Source organism: Hippocampus comes, unplaced genomic scaffold (genome assembly GCF_001891065.2).
Source record: "Hippocampus comes isolate QL1 unplaced genomic scaffold, H_comes_QL1_v1.1 scaffold345, whole genome shotgun sequence".
Taxonomy (NCBI): domain Eukaryota; kingdom Metazoa; phylum Chordata; class Actinopteri; order Syngnathiformes; family Syngnathidae; genus Hippocampus; species Hippocampus comes.
Window position 1 is genome coordinate 1,269,879 of NW_017805538.1, and position 21,919 is coordinate 1,291,797.

Here is a 21,919-nt window from a genome sequence, read left to right on the forward strand (position 1 = left end):
GTTTTTGTGTGTGTGTGTGTGTGTGTGTGTGTGTGTGTGTGTGTGTGTGTGTGTGTGTGTGTGTAAAGTTTTAAGTTTCTCCATTTTAGGCCTTAACAAGCTTAAAATGTCATGAATATTGTCCTCTATGTTTTAAATACAATACAATCAATACATCTTTATTGTACTCTGACCCAGACAGCGAGACCACTGCACTGCACAGTGCATGAGATATGATGCCTGATTCTGAAACCGAACCTATGTCTGGGCTGGTTGCCCGCCAGTCTCGCATTTACACTAACTCATTTACACTCACATGCACGCCTACGGTATGGACAGCTTAGAGCAGGGGTCGGCAATCCATGGCTCGTTTATCCTTCCGTTGCGGCTCTGCGTTGCTTGGAAAAATAAATTATCAAGGTCTGATTGAAGTGTATGTCTCAAAAATGTGTATTACTTCTGTTATGTTCTCTGACTATACACTAGGTGGCAGTGTTTCTTTAAAAATACTATTGAGATGAAAAAGGAAGGAGAGGTCATGGCAACTATAGGGGTGTTCACACAGCACACATTTGCTCCGGCGCTGCACCGATGTATTTTGTTGCGATGTATTTTACACCGAAGCAAATTTTGTGGAGCGGTTACACGTACAAAGCCGCTGAGCGTGTTAGCACCAGCGCAGCGTCGGTGCAGCTCCACTTGCGGTCACACGTCAGTTTCTGCAGCGGAGCAAAACGATAGAAAACAAAGAGCTGTCGTGTTAGGTCTTTTTAAAACATATACAACTCAAGCAACTACTGTACAGACACGTCCTTCTCCTTGTCGGTCTCCGTGCCTTCTGCACGAGAGTGACCGCCCCCGAAAACGTAAATCAACGATGACTTCAATGACACTCAGAAAAGCAAACATATAATGCGCCAAACAGAAAATCAAGAGAGGAAATCACAAAATAAATTCTATGGGGGCTGGGGGTGTTGTCAACACACAACAAAGGAACAAACTACACAAATAACTCCGAGACAGTCCAGTCTCCTACAAAAGGAAAGATGACGTTTGGGGACTATCCCCCCCGCCCCGTTCTAGTTGAGATGGTATAACCCAAGAGGCAAGGTGCGGCTTGCTACTGTTCCCAGCCATGTCTTGTGTCGTTATTAAACAAACACATGACGAAGTACAACAGAGCACGAAAGCAACGCATTCTCGCCGTATGTAATCAACTCTTCTCATGCGTAGCGAGGCTACTCCCCCCCCCCACAAACGAGCATTTGCTGCAGAGCAAATTGTAAAGTTCACACGTGCAAATTTACATCGGTGCTGCTCTGCAAATGAGCATTTACTCCGGAGCAAATATTTAAACCACCTCCCCGAGGTGGGTTAAATTTGCTCCGGAGTAAGCTGCTTTCTACACCGGTATAACTTTGCACGTGTGAACGCTCAACTGGGGCAGCGCTGGCACAGCACCGGAGCAAATCTTGCCGTGTGAACACCCGTTCAAGTGAGTTGTACGAACTAGTGTTGTGTTGTTAAAAGCCTGTTAAGAACAAAATAAGAACATATTTTGTTTGGCCATGTTATTTTGCCTCCCTACACCACAACTTCTTTCTTCAGACCTTGTGCAATTTCAGTGATCAGCATTCGCCTGCTTCAGAGACGCTTGCGAGCACTTGACGTGTCGGCAGGCAGATTTGAGAAAATACAGGTGTCATGCCGGAAAGCCCAGCAACTCCAAAATTGCACAATGTCTGAACAAAGTATTTATGTTTGTTCGTTCCTTTAATTGTGATCCCGAAATATTAAAATAAAATGATTTCTACATTGTATTATTTTTCGTTGCTCTCTCCGACAGCCCGGCAAAACACCGTGCATTTAGCTAGACTTTCAACCACAGGTAGGCCAAAAATTGGGAAATCTAAGAAAAGAAAAATATCTGAAGAAAATAGAACATTTAATCATGCCTGGGTAGATTCATTTGCATTTACCAGTATGAATAGTATTGTGGTGAAAAAACGGCCAACAATTACAAGTCAAATGTAGAAAGACATTTCCAAAATAAAACACAGCCTCTGCTGAAAAATGTCCGGAGGGAGAAGAGAGGAAAAAAAAGCTATTTCGGAACTGATGCAGGAGGGTGAGGAAAAATCAATTCAAGTAGCGGATGAAGTCTGCAAATTCAACTACCTTTGCTATGTTTTGTGGCCGCTCGGGAAATAGTCAGATATGGGAAGCCGTTCACAGGCGGAGAGAATTTGAAAGTCATTCCTTGAGATTGCAGAAGCAACACCTTGTTTCTCATTGTGGTTGTCTTGCTCAGGTGGATGTGAGGACTACGGCCCTGGCGATGGCCATCACCGACTCAGAGTTGTCTGACGAGGAGGCTTCCATATTGGAGAGCGGCGGTTTCTCAGTTTCCAGAGCCACGACCCCCCAACTGACGGATGTCTCTGAAGGTAAATGTAGGTTTGCATCAAAGTTACATTTGGAACTCTGCCAATGTAGAACTAGCCTCTCATTAGAGCAGTGTTTTTCAAATAGTGAGGCGCGCCCCCCCAGGGGGACACGAGGCTCCGTCAAGGGGGGTGCGTTTGACCTCGGGGAACATGCTTTTTTTAATTAAGTTTTTTTTTTTTACTGTCCTAGAATAAAGTGCAATTGCACTCTCATTGTCAGAGTGTGTGGAGGGAGCATTCGCTCTGTGTTTTTATTTGCACTGAGCATGCTCGCTTTGCACACAGCCCAGAGTATGAGTAGACACGAAGTCTACAGGCAGCGAGAGACGCAGATAAGAGACAAACTAGCTAAGACGAGGAAATATGACGAAGCGTATGCAGCGCTTGGCTTCACTGTGACTACGGTGGTAGATGAGGAAAGACCGGTGTCTTAATTACTGTGTCTAAAAATGTTGGCAGCGGACAGCATGAAGCCAAATAAATTAAAGCGTCACTTAAAGACATTACACCCCAATCACGCTGATAAGCCGCTTGAGTTTTTTTCAGCGAAAACATGCCGAATATTGCCGTCAATCATCCCGCTTTGTGACTGCTACTCGTAGCTATTAATCCAGACATCATCTTTGATTAAAAAAAAAAAAAATCAGCACAAATTATTTTATATATTTTTGTTTTACTGGTTAAAGTTTTTTTTTAAATATTGTGCTCCTGAGATAATGTGGGTGATTAGTTTGAATGCATTATTACTTATTGATGATATGTAATTTTATTTTTCAGTATCGTATTGTTTGACATGGTCAGTCAAAAAATATTTATCGTTAAATTTGGGATTTTATTTTATTTTTGAATTTCAGATGCACTTTAAATCTTGTCTGTTACAGTTACTAAAGCTATTCTTTGTTGTAAGTTGGTCCATATTTATTTCTTTTTTATTCTCTTATACGTTAATAAGGATACAGTGTTATGCAGAGGTGTACTTAAAACAATTTTAAAGATAAATGAGACTATTTATAGTTGTGCGTGGGGGCGCGAGATGTTTTCCTCTTCCTAGGGGGGGCATGACAGAAAATAATTTAGAAGGCTGAGAGGCCTGTCCAGGTTCACGCCAAAACACACGGAGACAAAAAAAAATAGGTGTGATCCTTGGGAAGACAGTAATGTCCTTCAAATATTGTTATATGTCACCTCTGTTCAGACCTGGATCAACAGAGTGTACACAGCGAGCCAGAAGAGTCCTATCTACGGGATCTGCCCGAGTTTCCTTCCGTTGAGGAGTTTCCATCCTTGGAGCACAACCTCCTCCGCTTTCCGTTGCAAGGTGACCGATCCCAGGCGAGCGCTCCCGCAGAGGCCGAAGCGTTGAGCCCCGCCAGCCTCCTCATCCAGCACCTTGCATCCCCACTGCACTTTGTGAACACTCATTTCAACGGCAACGGGAGACCGCCTGGTGGCGAGGTGGGCGTATTGCCGGCCACAGGGGAAGGAGCAGCGGGTCATAGAGGAGAGGGGGAGGCAGCTGCTGTTTCCCAGGGTGCGCAGCGGTCACTTGAGGCCCTAAGTGAGGAGATTGTGAGCACAGCCATCTCCACTGTGGTACAAAACACTTTGTCAGCGTTGCTACGCTCGAGTGAGGCCAGCGAGGAGCCTGTCCTGGCCGAGTTCCTCCCTCATGAATCCCCCCCAGGCATTATGGAGACCTCCGCCCACCCAACAATGGCGACGGTGCCGGGGCCCGACGAGGACCTGGAGACCATAACCACAGAGAGCGTCACTGCTGATGACATGCACGATGATACACTGGTTGCTACCGAGGAAGAGGATTTTGAGCTTCTGGACCAAAGTGAACTTGAGCAGGCGGATGAGGGGCTGGACCTCAGCCCTGAAAGACCGCTGGCGGGGGGAGCCTCCGGAGCTCCGCAGCATCAACACCAGTCATAGCTTCCCCTTTGCCCACCCCCGACCCCTCCCCGAGTCCGATGTGTTTTGTTTTTAATTTGTCCATTGCATCGACATCATACGCAGCAGTACAGTCAAAAGGTTTATCAAAGAGCATTTGATGCTGTTGGTGCCTGACAGCTCTGTCAGCATTTTACATCTGGCCTCAAAAGCGTATCAATTTGCTTTGTAAGCAAATTCCCCGGGGTGAGTCAACCTGCTGTCAGAAGCAGATGTTCGTCCAGATGTTATTACAGAGATTAGGATTACAAAGCATGAGTAGGTGCTCTAAATGATTTCATTCAACTGTTAGATGGTATATTCAGCCGAGGGTGAATTCAAACATTTCTTGCACCCTTTTAATGATGTTTGTAGCACATTCCCCAAATTCTAATGACTAAAGCAGAAAAAATATCTGCTTGGTTTAATTGAGCGCATTGGGGTCATAGTTGCGCTTTCACTTGTTGCCTGGAAACGGTAACTTTGACAAGTGTTGAAAAGAAGATCTTTACCCACACACCCACAAATGACTTAAAGCGCTTTCCTCTGTGGTTGATGCCTCGTCTTGACTTAATATTTGCGAGTGGAATCTATTGTTATGCCACATGTCATTGCTACAGGTGAGATTGAGTTCTTGTTGTCGTCCATCTTTAGCAACTAACCACGACAAGTACATTGCATGCCATGCATTACACATGTACTAACCGATGTTCAATTGCAATGTTTTGGGTTGGACGTTTTTGCTTTCATTGCTCAGCATCCAATTCTCAGGGGGCAGGGTGTATAAATTGGCTTTCAGCGTTGTGTTCATTTACCCACTTGTCCTCGTGAACTGTATTTGTACTAACTTCCGACTTTACCAGCCTCCCTGTGTATATTGCAGAAATTATTACAAAAATAAATAACTAAGGAATTTATATGTTCCGCAATATTCTGCATGTAGAACAACACGCTGCACAATGGGGGGGGGATACAGTTGAATGTTTCAGGTAAAAATCACTTTGTTTATTATTTTCCAATGAGTGGAAGACATGTTTGGTACGTCCTCATTTTCAATACATGCCAACTGTAAATGACAGACAGTTGATCACATATTTAGCGGTTAGCAGACTAATTTGTGGTTGGTAGTGTGCTTACAAGATTGCTTCTTGAACTATAAAAAGGGCACTTGTTGAACTGTTCACTTCAAGACTATATTTTCTAGGCTCTTTGGTTTTGCATAAAGTACTCAGTTTGGTCTTTTACATTTTGAGACTATCAAAAGCAAGAGACGCGTTTGGCCAGGCAAGGAGGTTTATTGTACTGAATTGGTGAATTACACTATAACATTGCATGAGAAAGAAAGAATAAAAGAACAAACTGAAAAGCACGATGCACTAAAGCAGGGGTGTCAAACTCATTTTTGTCGCGGGCCACATTGGAGTCACGGTTTCCCTTGGGAGGGCCGTTATGAATTTTGGGAAACCGGATAAATATTTATTCCCCTCCACATATTACATACGCAGCGCACAACAAATTAATGGATAACTCATTTTAAAATCAGAAGTCAAGGATCATAACTGTTATTGTGGATTACATATGACCATTTGAAATTTTGGTTCATACTTTAGCAAGCATCATGGAACTTGACATGCTTGATTTGCTTTCGCGGGCCACATTAAATGATGTGGCGGGCCAGATCTGGCCCCCGAGCCTTGACTTTGACACCTGTGCACTAAAGCGCATATTCTTTGGCCTGGTTTTCCATGGATTTGTCAAAGTTTTGATCAGGCTCTTGGTTGACCTCTGTACTGGGGTTCTCCGTATCCATTTTTTTCCTGTGAAGGAAATCCATCATGCATGATGTGAGGGGTGCTGTTGGTTGCAGGACGCACAAAAAAAGGTATCTTGCCTGAGGTTACTTGCAAAAAGATGAAGTTTCTGCTTCAGATCATCTCCAACAGTCACGTCCGACACAACCGACCACTGGCCATCTGTGAACATCACTGGCACTGAAAGGATGACGTCGCCGGGGAGTTCGTAATGGTCTGCAAGTTGCCCAAATGTTCTAAATGTATGTGACGCACATTAGAAGTCCCCCACCCCCTTTTTAATGTTTCACCTGTGCACGAGACTCCCACAGAGAACACCTGACTGGGAGTCAAAGTCCCATTCCATGCCTTTAGGAGAGTGAGGATCCCATTGGCAGTCGACATGTCCGCTCCGCGACAGGTCTTTGAGACCACGGCTGCCCGCTGACAACGCACGATGTCTTGGAAGTCGCCCTCAAGCCATTCCCTGAACAAAAGAAGGTGGTCAGTGGCTTTTGGGGCAAAGGGTGTATGGTGGAATGTTGAGTCTGCCATTCTTGTTGTGCTGTTTGACACCTCTTGGATAGTTGCCACTTGATCAGGTACGCCAGGTGGGCAGCTTGTGCTCAAGGGCCAAATTAGATTGTTGTTAGAGTCAGGTGGGGGGGAGTAAAAGTGGGGATAAACTGAGAAATCAATGCATGTGTCCAACATGTTCACGTTTTGATGATTTAATCCACTCATTTAGATTTTCTCGATAATGGGACTCTGTCAATCTAATACAAAAGAGCAGTTTACCACCACTGCCAATTACCAGTGCAACACTAAACAGAGCATTCCACCACTGGAGCAATGTTTTCTCTCTCCCATGAAATTTCAAATAATCCCCGTAGAGACTCCACAAACATGAAAAGAGACGAAATGTAAGTACTTGAAGTAAATGTGATGACTAAATATTCTGTAAAATTGCTTTTTTTGTACCTCCTTAATGTTTTTTTCCCTCTGATGAATAATTTATATGTCACATGGAACAGACTAAATCAGTTTTAAATCGTCTTTTTCTGTAAGATTTTAATTTTCTTATTTGTAATTGTGAAAACATTTTTGTCATGCCGTACAGTTAAATAGTAATTATGCTCTGAAGTTGTCTCTCAACATACCACACAGCCCTGTTACTAAAACATTGTTAGCCATCTAGCGGGGGTCTCAAACTGGCTGCCCAGGAGCCATTTGCGACCCTCAGGATGAGATGTTGTGGCCCCATTCGTGACATTTAAGTTTAATGTTAATGTGACCTCCCACAATATTAGCTCTCATGTTTCTCTAGCTGTTTGATGTGTGTGTGTGTGTGTGTGTGTATTGTTTGTTTGTTTTAATCATTTATGGGGCTACTATAGCTCAGGCTTATGACAGTTTTTGGCAAAACAGAATTCTAAAGTAACACAAAGTGGAAGGAAAAGATACAGAGTCATATGTTTTTCATGTATTGGTGACAGAAACGGCCAATTTCCAGAAAAAAAAAAGTTTTTGTTTTGGGGATTTTCCTGTTGTTGTTCTTGAGCACAGGGACACCCTGATGTGTGTTCAATGCACAGAGAAATCCTGCTGTGCTCAAGAAACCAGATGCCATTACTCAACTAGACAAGTTGAGGAGCATGCAAAGTACCAGGGAGATGCGTGAACTGGGTTGCAAATCTTGCTCATATACAAAAGAACCGTTAATGTTCTCAAATGTTGTTAATAAAAGATTGAGATGATTGTATTGTTTTTTTTTTGTGCAAATTTGAATCCCTTTTTGGAGAAATACTTGATGTGGACCAGCCACACCTAGACACTATCTCCAGCAGCCCCCACATACCATTAATTTGAGTTTGCATTCTGATCTAGAGGAAAATTAATTGACTATGGATTGACCTACGGTAAGTCTACCTACATGAGCCATTCTTACTCTGAATTTTTTATATTGCTGGTGGCTCCAAATGGAGGCCCCAAATATTTTGGTCTGCCTCCTTCTGGAGGTACAAGTGTAGGCTTTTGTTAAATTGTTAATTATTGTCATTTTATGTTTGAGCATTATATTCTTTTGTGTTAGGATTACTTAAATGATATTCCGTTTACCCCCCACATTCCAAAAACATGCGTGGCAGGCTGATTGTACACTCTAAATTGTCCCTAGGTGTGAATGTGAGCGTGGATGGTTGCTCGTCTCTGTGTGCCCTGCGATTGGCTGGCAACCGATTCAGGGTGTCCCCTGCCTACTGCCCGAAGACAGCTGGGATAGGCTCAAGCACCCCCCGCGACCCTAGTGAGGATCAAGCAGTTCGGAAAATGAATGGATGAATGAATATTCCGTTTAATAATTGCTGAAACAAGTTTATGTTGATATTGTCTGATTGGCTGAAGGAAAGCAGGAAGTGTTTGAGTAGCCGGAAGGAGGTGTGTTCTCGTTCCTTCGTTCGGGGGTGCAGACATTGGAAAAATAAAAGCTGCGTTCAAATTCTTAATGTAGAGGCATCCATTCAAAAACTACGAACCCCGCAACTTACACAAGTATTCCACCTGGCACGGCCAATTTATTAACTCTTGAGTAGGCATGAATGGCTCAGGTGGTAGAATAGCTGTTTCCTAACCGTGAGGGTGTGGGTATGTTCCTCAACCCTTGAGTGACTTTTTTTTAATAAACTAAGACTGAGCAAATAAAACTGACTCAAAAACTATTTTTGTAGAATTTACTTTGTATTTATGAGTGGAGAAAGTTTTTTTTGTTTTTGTTGGGGTGGGGGTTAGTAAATATCACTCCATTTTTTTCAGTGTACTAAAGCAGGAGTAAATCTTGAGAATGGATCAAAATCTTCAAACACACATGAGGCTGTCATTGGTGTAAAATATGGGTGAGTAACTTATGTTGTCATCAAATAAAAGTTGGTTTGAAGTGTTTGGACTACGATGAATCTATTACCTTGAGTAACATTTACTCTGAATATTTTACTTTCTTCTAAGTGTAAATTTAGACTGGAACTAAATAAAGTCTTTTTTGAATACAATGTACTCTACAAAATGTACTATGTATCAAAAACTGGATGTCTCTTCAAAACTCATGAAAAGACGAAGAAAACTGGTCAGGGAGTTTTCCAAGAGGCTGACAGCAAGATTGAAGGAGCTCCATGAATTTCTGGCGACTACAGACCGTTTAGTCCATAAGGCTGGATGGACTATGGGATAGACTGGCAGGACGGAAGTCTGACCTTACAAAGAAAATCATCAAAGCCTGGCTAAATTTTTCTGTTTTAAGACCCGATGAAACAGTTCATCCCCTCCCCCGCACACACAAAAAAAAAAAACACCTACCTGTATACCTAGAATGAGGCATGGTTGTGGGCTTTTTTGGGGGGGGGGGCAACGGGGGGATGGAAATGGAGCCTTACTAAAAAGGGCAGGAAGCCTGAACGGTTCCAAAAAACAGTCAACAGTGACACAAAAACATGAGGCTTTTGGTAAAATGTCCCCAATGTGGGACAAAAAAATTATCTTAAAAGCAAAAAAAAAAAACTATTTGGGGGGTAAGTGAAGACACTTTATATGGTGGCAGGTATGTGCTGATTCCCATTAAACACGTTTAAATGTGATTGGTTAATTTTGAACACAACCACATTTCCAGTTAGAAAGGGGGTGCACACTTATGCAACCACATTTACAATTTTTATTTATTCATTTATTAATTTTCCGTTCTGCATATCCTCACTAGGGTCGCGGGGGGTGCTGGAGCCTATCCCAGCCGTCTTCGGGCAGTAGGCGGGGGACACCCTGAACCGGTTGCCAGCCAATCGAGAGCACACAGAGACGAACAACCATCCACGCTCACGCTCACACCTAGGGACAATTTAGAGTGTTCAGTCAGCCTGCCATGCATGCATGCTTTTGGAATGTGGGAGGAAACTGGAGTACCCGGAGAAAACCCACGCAAGCCCGGGGAGAACATGCAAACTCTACACAGGGAGGCCGGAGCTGGAATTGAACCCGGTACCTCTGCACTGTGAGGTCGACGCACTAACCACTGGACCACCAGGCCACCACACAATCTTTACATGGCTCTAATTTATGTCAGGTTATCGGCCATGGTAGTGGATTTTTTTTTCCCTTTTGTCTCACAAAAACCTGGCACTTGACTAGGGTGTGCAGACTTTTTATACACAGTGAAGCTAAATTTGTTCTTGACCACCTGGCGTAGCAGCTAGCATTTACGCTTGAGGGAGAAATGTTCGGGTGGTTCTGTTTGTGACCAACAGGTGGCACTGTAGGGCTCCTCCTGCAGCGGCACACCTGTTGGTCATTTTGTTCAGCCCAGCCTGCTCCTCCTGCCTCGATGCTTTTTGGGGTCCTCCAACTACTCTACCACCTCACAAAACGTGACAAGAAAAACCTACCATTACATTGTAATTAGAGTAATATGGTACTAAAATTAAATTGGTCTTAAAAAAATAATTTCTTTAATTGTGAAAGATTTATTTAGCAATATTTTGATAGAGGCATTTCAGATGCTTAAGTATCTGGAACAAAGTTGTGCCAAATAGAGCAAATGATCACATAAAATGCGGACTGGTGATGATACGAATCAAATTATACGATGGGTTTAACCGTTTTTTCCAGATGACGTTACAGAAAAAAAAACAAAAGAAATTGTCTGTTTTTCTCAAATGTTGGGTGCCTAAATGTCCTCCTGTGAGTATGTACTGTTGGTTTGCTCACTGACCTGTCGTAGATAATCTCGAGCACTGGATGGGAAAAGAAGGGCGGCCCTTTGATTGGTCCATCATAATTAAAAACATTTGCCCTCTGCAGATCTATGTAGAAGCTGTCTCCAACATCTCCCCACACAATGACATCTGTCACCTCTGAAGCGGAACACCACACAGATGCTAGGAATGCTGACAAGCGAGTGCGCAAAACATGCAAGCGGCGTGGCTACCTGAAGTCCTCACTCGGAGCTTGTTGGCGATGGCGGCTCTGGCTTCATTCTCCAGCTGAGTTGCGACGGCAACAAAACGACGGCTGTCAAGTGAGCACGCTTTCAGTAGAAGTGAGCATCTGAGGTTCACAAGCGAGCCGCCGGACACAATCACCTTCACGTCCCCATTGGCCCTCGCCTCAATCAAGCGCCCATATTCAGTATACAGGGCTGCCAGCGCTTTTATCGTCTGTTGTTGCTGCACATCCGTGTCATCGTTGACTCCGGACCAGTGGTCATCCAACAGGAGGATGATCTCAGCTTTCTGGAAAGCATCTTTGAGATCTGTGTGAATGGTCACCTGTCCATACGTCGAGACAGATTGTTTGTTTGTATTACACTTGCGGCGTGTATCGCTTCGATAAAAGATGAGGTATGTATACTTGTACATATGAAAAGGAAAAGAGAATTAAGATTATCTGCCTGATGGAGTAGAGGCAAAGCCAGATCTTCCGTCTCCATCTTCAGTGACTCCAGTTCCTCCTCATTGCCTTCCACATCCAGGAGGTGAAGACTAATGGCAGATGCTTGGGATAGCACCTCGGCGGAGAGCAGACTGGGGATCAGCATGTTGCAGGTTGGGTTTAGAGCGCTGGGCGAGTACAAATCAGGCTAATGAGTTGGACGCACCAAACACGTCAGCACCACGTCTTGCATGTACTTTTCACCTGCTGATCCATATGTGAAGGGGTTGGATGAGACTGGCACGATGATGCGCCTCCAAAATCAGGGTGATCTTGGTCTCAAGGTTTTCTTCTGCAATACTCTGCATCATTTCTTCAGACATGTCTGATGTGATGTTGTAGTAATTCTGGCGGTAAGGAACAGTGCATGACTCATTTATTATTATTATTTACAAACAGCGTGCTCCACAACATTGTCAGGTAATGTGTCAAATACAAAGTAGGAGGCCGACCTGACAGTGCTCTAAAAAGTCATCAAAGCCCCCTAAGAACACGCCTTTGCCTCCTTGGTGCACCAACTCTCTCCACACCAGAGGGGACTCCTCATGTTTCCAGCCATTTTTCATGCAAGTGTCTTGTAGCCAATCCTGGAGACCGGTGAGTTGTCAATAAGATGCCAAAAACTTACTATTTAACATAGGAAAATGGTTATGTTTACCTTCCATTCATCTGGGAGGATCGAGATCTTGTGAATGCGGAAATTTGGCAAAGAACGCGCCAATCGGTCAGCTAAAAGTTCTGCTTTGGCATAATATGGGCAGTCCGTTCTGCCTGTGGGAAAACATAAATGTGTAACTAGGCCGATTCCAACTTGAGCACCACTGTCAAACTCAACATCATTTGCCCACGAAACCAAATGATATGAATCAACTTCAAGTTTCTTGCAAAAATACCAAAATTGCAATTTGTCTTCCCTTTTAAAAACTTTGAGATACTGTTTTGCCAGCATTTTTTGTTACCGATGCCCCTTTTTTGAAAAATAAATATAATATATACAGTGGGGAGAACAAGTATTTGATGCACTGCTCACGACTGTTAAAGTGTTGAATCTTCTAGATGTCTTATGTTGTTGCTGTATGTTTTTTCTCTTGCCATGTTTTTTGCACTTACCTATGTAAGTATTGTTTTACTGTAATTCATAGTCACGGTTTGTATCAAACGTGTTTTGGGTTTTCTTGTCTCTTTATTGACAAGCTATTTCCGGTTATATTTTTGTCCTTGGCTTTTGCAAGCGTTTTTGGTGGTTTCGTTTTTTTCTTGGTGTTGCACCAGCATTCTTTGTTATACTTTGCCGGTCTCGTAATTTTTTTGTAAATAAACTTTTTGTCAATGCCGAACTACAATGTGGCCTATGACAAAAATGAGTTTGACACCCCTGATCTAGAGGTATCAGAGACGGATGAACATACTTTCAAACACCACATTTTCAGATTTTTCTTTTTTGTTCAATGGCTTCCTTCCACTTCACAAAAAAAGCCACTTTGTCTTGGTCTATCTATCACAGAGGTCTGCCACTTGTGGCTCCTGAGGCCCATGTGGCTTTCATCCACCTGCTCTGGCTCTCTGTGACTTTGGAAAATAAAAGGAATTAAATTTAATTTCAAATTACTTTGTTCGTTTTTAAAATTTAATTCGAAATGTAAAGATTAAGGTGACCTTTAAACATTCAAATTAAATGTTGCCCCTCCCACCCACCCCAAAAAAGCGCAGATGTGCGACATCTGGCTCCAAGATTTATCGAGCTATTCGACCTCAAAAAAAGTTAAACGGAATGCTTAATGTTGAGCCCAACATTAACTATATATACATAACTATCTAAATGATAACAGGGATGACGCTACACTGGGGATAAGGGCTACTATGGCACCGTCAGAAATCTGTATAGGCCCAGTAAAGCCCTCCAGCATTTTATTTGATACTGTATTCTTAAATATATCAAATATTTGGAAATACCCCCCCCCATCCCCCTCTCCCCAGCCCACCCTACACCTCCTATGTATCGATCAAGCCCCCCTTAAGCACCGGGAGAAAAACAACTCTTGGGAGCCGTGCCTGAGTTGACAGCACGTTCCCCACACCATAAAATGAAGGGACAGATGAAGAAGGTATTAGTTTCGCTGGATAATTTAAATGAGGCTTTAATTTCATGAATACAAGGAGGACTCAAATAAAATGTCATCTCTAGTCTGGGGTTGCCGTCTCTTGGCTGTTCAGATGATTCTCAATAAAATAAATTAACGATTGTGGTTGAAACTTGAACGTCACATTTATCAACTTACCAGCCAACACAAATTTAGCCATTTCATTAGACGACTCTGGTTGCTCGGGCAGAAGGTGGTGCAACGCACAACATAATGGAAAAGGTTTCCAACGCTGAATAAACTTCGTTTTCGTTTGCCCGTTGCCCGGTAACGGGATGTTCAACAGTGAATAAGACCGGTAGAAACGACACATAGCGAGCGTAAAATAATTTACATTTACGTTAAGATAGTGACGATGGCTTTGAAATTAATTTAAAACGTTATAATTAAACTCAAATATTTAATTTGCAGAAATTGTTACTTTTGCTTCACATACGTTGTATTTTTCATGTATCGTTATATTCGGACACCAAGCACCACCACCAGGAAATTATCCTGTTTCCGTTTCCAGAGGGACTGATTCAAACGGTGCACACATCTCGAAGAGGCATGTGAGAACGCAAATTAACTATAACAATTTAAAAAACATTATTAACATTTAAAGTACAGCCTGTTCGCTGTTAAATGAAATGACTTTGAGTTTAAGGCAATGACATGGTGGACTTATTATTTGACGTTTCGTAAACATTAGCATGTAGCATGCAGTCACTGGCATTTTGCTCGTTGTTGACCTTGCGATAATTTCAGTAGACAGTCCGACACGAACGTTGAATCACTCGGCTAAGCAAAATATGTAATCGGTAATTAGTAACAGTGTCTTGATTATGTGAACGCACTCACAATCTTGGTGGACAATGTCTCTGTGGTTGACGCAAGAGGCCATGAGGCGGTCTCTACGCTCCTGCATCTTTTCGGTCAAATACTGCAGCTCTATAGCGGCAATTTCGGGCAAGAACTCATGTTCCTCCAAACAACGGTTGGCACACATTCGTGGCACAAGGCAAATCAATTCATGGCGGCTTTCTAGTTTAAAAAGTTCCGTGAGGTTTCATTCGCAGGATGCCAATTTGGGATCAGAGGAAACTAACTTTGGCCCGACCCCAGTGGCGGAGTCCTTAGTTCTGGATGAGATACACCACCCCTTAGGCCAGAGTCAGAGAGGGTCCCCTTTCTTTGAGCTCCTGCTGCACTGTGGCTCTCCATCAGATGTGCTTGACCTCAGCCAACAACATCCGCCCACCCCTCAACAACTGAGCAACTGCCTCACACATATGTGGGCCAGCATCAAGAAGATGTCGGATGAGCAGAGGCGATGTGAGCTGCAGCTGATGTTCGAGCATCCTGCATTTGACCAGCTGTTGCAAAACGTCATGGCCAATGTAGGGTCCATGCAATGTGAAGACATGGCATACTCTCTGTTGGCTATGGTGAATCTCGGTGTGCCTCAAAGGAGCCGTGTGGTCCAGCTGTATCTCCGTGCCTGTCAGGTACATAAACATCATGCTAACCTTTGTTTATTCTCCTTCATTTCATTCCATAATTGTTTACTTGTTGTTCACTGACAGGAGAAGTTGAATGACTTTGATGAGAAGAGTCTATCCATTTTGGCCTCCTGTCTGGCACATATGGAGAGCACCCCCAATGTTGATGCACTGAAACACGGCTTGAGGTCAGCCTTATTAAGTAGTGTATGAGTGCGGTTTGTATTAAAACAATATTGTGCTCTTTTGTGTTTAAACTGTACCATTCCAGATCATGTCGCATTGTTTTGTTTTGTTTTGTTTTGTTTTTTATGCTACAGGCTGGTGGTTGAGGAGCACCTTCCCAGGATAAAGAATGTCGTGGCGCTCCAGACCGTGATGCGCCTCTTGGGGAAAGATATGTCGCTTGACCTCAAACGGAAACTTGAGGTATCTTTCCCCCTGCTTCTACCTTGAGATTGAAAGCTGAATTTACACAAATCTGTTGTTATTCAGTCTTGTGAAAGACACTGTTTGTGTTCTCTCTCCCTTTTTTAAATCTGTGATTGCATCCAAAACAACTTTTCGTTCTTTTTTTTTTTTTTTTGCTGCTAAGATTACTCAAAAACTAGACTTTACACAATCTTTTTTTTTGGGGGGGGTATCACTAATCAATTCCATTCCATTGAGTTAAAAAGAAAAACTATTATGATCCGATCAAAAAATGGTGCAAATATCTATTGAAATAACTTGTTCACTTACTGCATTTACTCGTGTACTGTTTACGGACCTCTGCAAACTTGCGGTTCAGCACCTCTTGATTCACATATTCACAGATTTTTTTTTCAACATTTTTCGAATTTGTGATTGAGGGTAGCAGGGGAGGGGTAGAATGTTCTCTCTGCTGCCCGTCACTCCCGCTCTTTCCATCCTTAAATTTGCGGAAAATACATATTGAATGTTTATCAGCGTTTTTTTTAGGTTGAATTTTTTCCCCCCCCAATGCATATTTGTATAGCTGCCACTTATCTGCAGAATTTTGCTATTTGCAGGCTGGCCTGGTCCTTATACCCCCCCCCCCCACAAAATATTGGGGGTCCACATATTTGAGACAAACATTACAACGGTACACGTATTTACATAAATCTTTAATTATAAAACTTTATACAGTAATTAACATTCATCAATCTTGCCTTCTGAGAGAGGTGAAGAGGCTTGTGTTGGTGCCGTAGAAGGCGGCTCTCACTTGACTCGTACACACTTTGGGTTCACTCGGAGACTCTACTGTTGGGGGGTTGGCAGTGTAGCGAAGGTTTTTAAATTGGAAAAAAAAATGGTGAAGGTAGCGCTATGATGTTCATCTTGCCTTCTTATTAGTTGAAATAGGTTTAAGGTTTCTTTTTTATCAGACAATGGTCTTTTTTTAGTGAAGAGCTGTCAGTTTCGGCTGTCACTTCAGCCTTCGTCTGAGCTGTCACTGCCTCCTTGTGACGTGTCTAAAAAACATCTGACCGGGTCGGCAAACCTTTAAAATAAGGTTCCCTGACCCGATCAAGGCTGCGAACCAATCCCTTGCCGCTGTTGAAGCAATCTGTGTCTGACGGTAGTAGTCAAGCTTGGGGATGGTCTGTGAAAATCAACTCAGCGTTCCGATTAGGCCAAGGTAATTCACGGTTTAACCACGGGGACAAGTACTTTTTCACACAGATCCAGGTAGCTTTGACGAGTTCCCCCGCCCTTAATAAATGCCCTGCACATGTTTGTCATGTTCATTTTTAGCACCAAACATTAACCCGAATCAACTGAACTTTCAGCAAAAGGCCTTATCGATGATAGAGCGGTTCACCCTTCCCAATGCACAGTACATGATCTCCACCATGGCCAAGATGGGCTTCTATTCCAAACCGCTGCTGGATATCTGCAGTCAGAGAATTACTGGTATGGTCAAGTGTTAATTTCAATTCATTTCATTCCAGTGAACTCATATTAATCATAAAAATTCAGCTTCTTGCTTTTGACCGACCTGTTGTACTCGCTTGTGATTTGCGCAGATAATCTCCATGGAGTCCCATTTAACCGACTGTTAAAAGTGCTGTTGGCATGTCGAGAGCTGCGCTACAGAGACTTTAGCCTGCTCACTGGCATCTCGGACTACATTGCCTCCACATTCGACATATGGAGCCAAAAGGAGGTAATGCTCTTTGGTTGATTTCTGACATGATAAAGTTTTTTATTGTTGCTGTTTGAGGTTTATTGTTCTGTTTTAGTAATTAGGTGCTCCCAATATTTTTTAAATGTTTAAGTGAACTTTGTGGGAAAGCCTGTTCCGAATGGCTTACTATGGAAAAACTTAGTTTTGAACCGCGAGGCCACTGTTTATATTCCTTTCTCAGCTTGTAACGATACTCACATGAGGTAAAACAAACTTTTCAGTCAGACTTGATCCATTAGACAGTTCAGCTCAAAATGGCAATGGTCGAGATGTTTGTGGTCGTGCTTAAAACGTTATCACATCTTCCCTCATTCTTCTCACTTCACTCCAGGTTGTCCTCTTCCTCTCAGTGTTTGAGAGCCTTGCCTTTTGTCCCACTCCACTGATGGCGGCATTTGCCCAAAGAGTCATCACCAATCCAGATACTCTGAGTCTTAAAGACCTTCTCTGTGTCCTCAATGTGTACGCGTCCCTCAACTATTGCGTGCAGCATAACAGAGAGCAGTATGTTCTTTATTACACTTTGATTTCTCAGCCAATACTGCAGTACACAACAACAGACGTTTAGCTGTGTATTACTTTCATGAAGCTGATGCTCTGGTGTGTTGCTCCAGGTTTCTGCAGAGTCTCAGCAAAACTCTGGACTTCTACCTGCCCAGGATATCTAGTTATGAACTGTTAAAGGCTTGTTCTTGTCTGTGCCTTCTTGGCCACTTCCCATCCTTGCCACTGGAGAAACTCCTCCAGGGTATCACCCTGGAGGAGCTGAGTAGCAGAGGTCTGGGCCCTAGTTGTTAAATCAGCAATTTAAAAACAACCCCGCACCCCCACCCCGCTCATATAAGAATAATTCATCTGAATTTTCTTTACAGCAGCAATGTATCCCAGGAGACAGGAGCAAATGTTTCAGACAGTGCACCTATGCCTCCATCTTGATCAGCCTGTCCTCCCTCGGCCTCTGAGTGTCCCCGCAACAATGCTGGGAGAAGTGACATCCAGCGGTCCGCCCGTCAATCAGCATCTCTTGCAGCTCCTGCGAAGGTTGTTGTCCGACCAAGCAGATGTAGCGCTACAGGAAATGGTGGTTGTGGAGAACTTCCACTTCATAGGTAATCAAAGATGCATTTATATGATACCGTCTGTTATGATAAATAATATAAACACTGAGAGAAAATAATGTACTTAATTTGATGTATACAGATGCACTTGCTTAACAGCATAATTCAGTCTGGAATATTTTTTCTTTTTTTTTTTTTTTTTTTGCACTGACTGTTAGATGGCGTGATAACCAAACTTGGGGCAAACCAAACCCCCAGTGAAGAAACACAAGCACAAAGGTAAGATATGTGTGTGAAACTGTCCATTCTGCTTCCACTTATTCCAGGTCATGATGCTCGGGCACGAGCTTATTAAACAGAAAGGCCCCAGACGTCCCTTTTCCTGACACTTGAGTTTGCACCTTTTGGAGTACAGTACTTGGAATGCCCTTCTGTCCCCGTTCTTAAACGTCACCACCTCGGTTTGCTCATCTGGAGGCAATGTACTGTGCATATTGTCAATGCAATGACCCACGTTATCCAGAACCTAGAAGAACTCCAGGCGGATCTCGCCACCTCCACCGCGCTGCCACCGAGGAGCTTGTGTTATTGTCATTATCTTTGTCTTTGGTTGTAATGTGGATGAAAAAAAATCTATTGGGAGAGTTAAATGAGTTACCTTATGGTGACTGACCTGTGACTACCCTTCTTCCAAATGTACCTCTTATGTTATAGAAATCTCTTATCACTGTTGTAGAATGGCAGTTCTTTGTCCGCCTTCCTCTGCTTTCTGCTTTGGGACATCTCAACCCCGAGGTCTGCTGGCTGTCAAACTTCGCCATCTAGAGATTTTAGGGTATATTCCAATTATGGTAAGACTTTATTCTGTTTCAAAATCAGTCGTCACAATAAGACATGCTATATTGCTTGAAGTTTTAAGCTCCTTTTCCCAAAATAGTATACCATTGTACTTAGTGATCCCATCCTCTTCAATCCCCAGATAACAGAACAGGAGCTGAAGTCTGAAGAGAAGGCCACGCAACTCCTCACAGCACGAATCTTTCCGGAAAGGCCAGCCCCATGTATGACAATCAGTATCTGATCATCTGTGCCACTGACACGAAGGTTGAAGGTTTGAAACCTCAGCCCAGATGACCTGTGAATATGCTACCAATTGCAGTTTAACCCATTAGTGCATTTGTACAATCTCCAATTCCAAAGAAGTTGAAACCTGAACAAAATACGGACAAAATGCAGACCGCTTGACTGTTGAGCAACTGAAATTGTACATCAAGCAAGAAAGGGAAAGAATTCCACCGACAAAGCTTCAACAATTCATGTCCCCAGTTACCAAACACTGATTGAATGTTGTTAAAAGGAAAGGAGATGTAACACCGTGGTAAACGTGCCCCTGTCGCAGCTTTTTTTGGATCGTGTTGCAGGCATCAAATTCAAAATAAGTGACTATTTGGGGGAGGGGGCAAATCACAGTATGAACATTAAATACCTTATATTTGGTGTATTCAATTGAATACTGTATAGGTTGAAAAGAATTTGCAAATCATTGTCAAGCCATCCATCACAGGTCTCGAGACAAACTTTTTGCACTGGTTGGTCTTGTGCGCCCAACTTTTCTTCTTTGGTAAATTAGCACAAAAGTTAGGTGCACCCAATTTTCCCTTTGCGTCGCATTCAACGCCATAGTTTTATAGGTTCACCCATTTTTTGGGACGAAATTGCTGCAAATATTAAACATTTAATACAATGGTATCAATCGTATGAAGAAACACCTTTCTCCCGCACCCCTCGAAAGGCTGATGGCACCGGTGCAACCTCTTAGGGTTTTTTTTTCATGTACCATTGTGAAACAAGGCTGCCTGGGCACCCAAATCGCTCTCAGCCTAGAGACCTGCATGTGTATTCTTTATCCTATCCGGGGTCAGTTCGGTGGGGCAGCAGTTTTAGAAGGGAAGCCCAGACTGCCCCTTTCCCCAGCCACTTTGTCCAGTTCTTCGAAGGGGAATACTAAGGCATTCCACGGACAGCTGGGAGACTCTCCAGCATATCATGGGTCATCCTCAGGGCCTCGTCCCAGTGGGACATGCCCGCAACACCTCACCAGGGAGGCGTCCAGGAGGCATCCTAACCAGATGTCCGAGCCAGCCCATCTGAGCCCCTCTCGCGCTTCACATCCTTTCCTCTGCGGGAGTTGCCTGGACAACCTGCAGAGGAAACTCATCTCGGCTGCTTCTACCCACACTGTAAAAAACGACTACTCACATTTACTTTAAAAAAAATCTCGCAAGTATTTGCACTCATTCCAAGTGAGTAAATTTCACTGCTCATATTTCAAGTATATCCCACTCAGGAGAATTAGGTAACAATTACAAGAAACTAAAAATTGCAGGTAGGAAAATATTAAGTAACCCTTACTCAACTCAATTGTCAAGTTACACATTTTCATTTAGTAAAAATTAACTCCTATAATAGGTAACCAATGTTGAAGAATTAAGTAAACCTTGAATAATAAATTTTAATACAGTAACTGCTGTAATCGGAACCAATGTGAAAGAATGAAGTAAACCTTAAATTAATGAAATGATTACCAATATGTAGTAAATAGGTAGTTGTAACTTGATTATACATTTCTCTTTACCTAATACATCTAAATACTTGTTACTGTGTTCCAATAAATATTCCATTTTCCAATGCAATGGTTTATTCACAATATCCATGCATGGCAGACATAAACATTGCATTTATATTGACATAAAACAAATCACAAACATGGAGTCTGGGTGTCTGGTTAACACAATTATCTTGAAAAGGCAACATAACTCTTGTACATAGAAACATAATTATATAATACAATATATAACATGATCTATACAGTGGCGGGCCGTGCATTTCAACCTTAGGCCTTCAGTGACGTCACATACATGAACACAATACTGTACAGGCTCGTCAAGCAACACTTCATTTCAGGAGCATTTAAAACCATCAAGTATGCATTCACAATTAAGAGCAAGAAACTACATTTACAGATAGTCAAAAATAAAAAGATGATTTAAAAATACGAAATAAAATGCCACCCAAATTACGCCGTGTAACCTTAAACAAGTCTGTCCAATAAATTGCGCAGTGTCGCAGTTTCATATAAGACACCAACCAAACAATAACAAAACAAACCATTCTTTGAAAATAAACAGATCATTTGCATTTTGAAAATCGGCGATACAACAGCAAATAACTGACTAACAGCTGAGATTGAACGAACTTTCATGCACGAAGGTGACTACAATGCGCCATTATAAATTGCAGGTGAGCAGATTTATTTGATACGTTTGTATCTTTGTCATTTTATTTCGTTACCACGAATTTAATACTAACGAAATAAAATGACAAGAAGAAATGTAAAATAAAATTCATTGACTCACCAATGTAGTTCT

The 21,919-nt window shown here is 42.7% G+C and overlaps 3 protein-coding genes across 8 annotated transcripts in view; 2 read left to right on the forward strand and 1 right to left on the reverse strand.

Moving 5' to 3' along the window:
• retreg2 (reticulophagy regulator family member 2) overlaps window positions 1-5,537 on the forward strand; it is a 10,719-nt gene extending 5,182 nt beyond the window's left edge. Inside the window, exons 8-9 of one of the 2 annotated variants that reach the window (XM_019878528.1) lie at window positions 2,291-2,432; window positions 3,622-5,537. In XM_019878528.1, coding sequence (XP_019734087.1) covers window positions 2,291-2,432; window positions 3,622-4,364 — 885 coding nt within the window. In that variant the 3' untranslated portion in view covers window positions 4,365-5,537. The remainder of the gene's footprint in view (window positions 1-2,290; window positions 2,433-3,621) is intronic. The other variant, XM_019878530.1, reaches the window with a different exon arrangement.
• Window positions 5,538-6,024: 487 nt separating this feature from the next.
• Window positions 6,025-14,027, reverse strand: mdh1b (malate dehydrogenase 1B, NAD (soluble)). Of its 4 annotated transcripts, XM_019878375.1 has the most exons (11): window positions 13,900-14,027; window positions 12,279-12,391; window positions 12,073-12,207; window positions 11,825-11,967; window positions 11,580-11,748; window positions 11,272-11,457; window positions 11,118-11,172; window positions 10,902-11,043; window positions 6,463-6,638; window positions 6,253-6,388; window positions 6,025-6,178 (listed from the first exon to the last, which is right to left on the reverse strand). In XM_019878375.1, the coding sequence occupies exons 1-11, from the start codon at window positions 13,919-13,921 to the stop codon at window positions 6,076-6,078; spliced, it is 1,380 nt and encodes a 459-aa protein (XP_019733934.1). In that variant the 5' UTR covers window positions 13,922-14,027; the 3' UTR covers window positions 6,025-6,075. The 4 variants fall into 4 exon arrangements, with proteins under 4 accessions (XP_019733934.1, XP_019733933.1, XP_019733932.1 ...); XM_019878374.1 differs by having other exon boundaries at window positions 11,118-11,457; window positions 11,580-11,712; XM_019878373.1 differs by having other exon boundaries at window positions 11,118-11,457.
• A 247-nt stretch (window positions 14,028-14,274) lies between these two features.
• Window positions 14,275-20,241, forward strand: fastkd2 (FAST kinase domains 2). Of its 2 annotated transcripts, none has more exons than XM_019878552.1 (11): window positions 14,275-15,248; window positions 15,327-15,430; window positions 15,563-15,671; window positions 17,036-17,159; window positions 17,273-17,412; window positions 17,765-17,937; window positions 18,048-18,211; window positions 18,306-18,542; window positions 18,710-18,770; window positions 19,228-19,342; window positions 19,471-20,241. In XM_019878552.1, exons 1-11 carry the CDS (start codon window positions 14,616-14,618, stop codon window positions 19,570-19,572), a joined length of 1,962 nt encoding a protein of 653 aa, XP_019734111.1. In that variant the 5' UTR covers window positions 14,275-14,615; the 3' UTR covers window positions 19,573-20,241. The 2 variants fall into 2 exon arrangements, with proteins under 2 accessions (XP_019734111.1, XP_019734112.1); XM_019878553.1 differs by having other exon boundaries at window positions 18,309-18,542.
• Window positions 20,242-21,919: the final 1,678 nt, after the last annotated feature.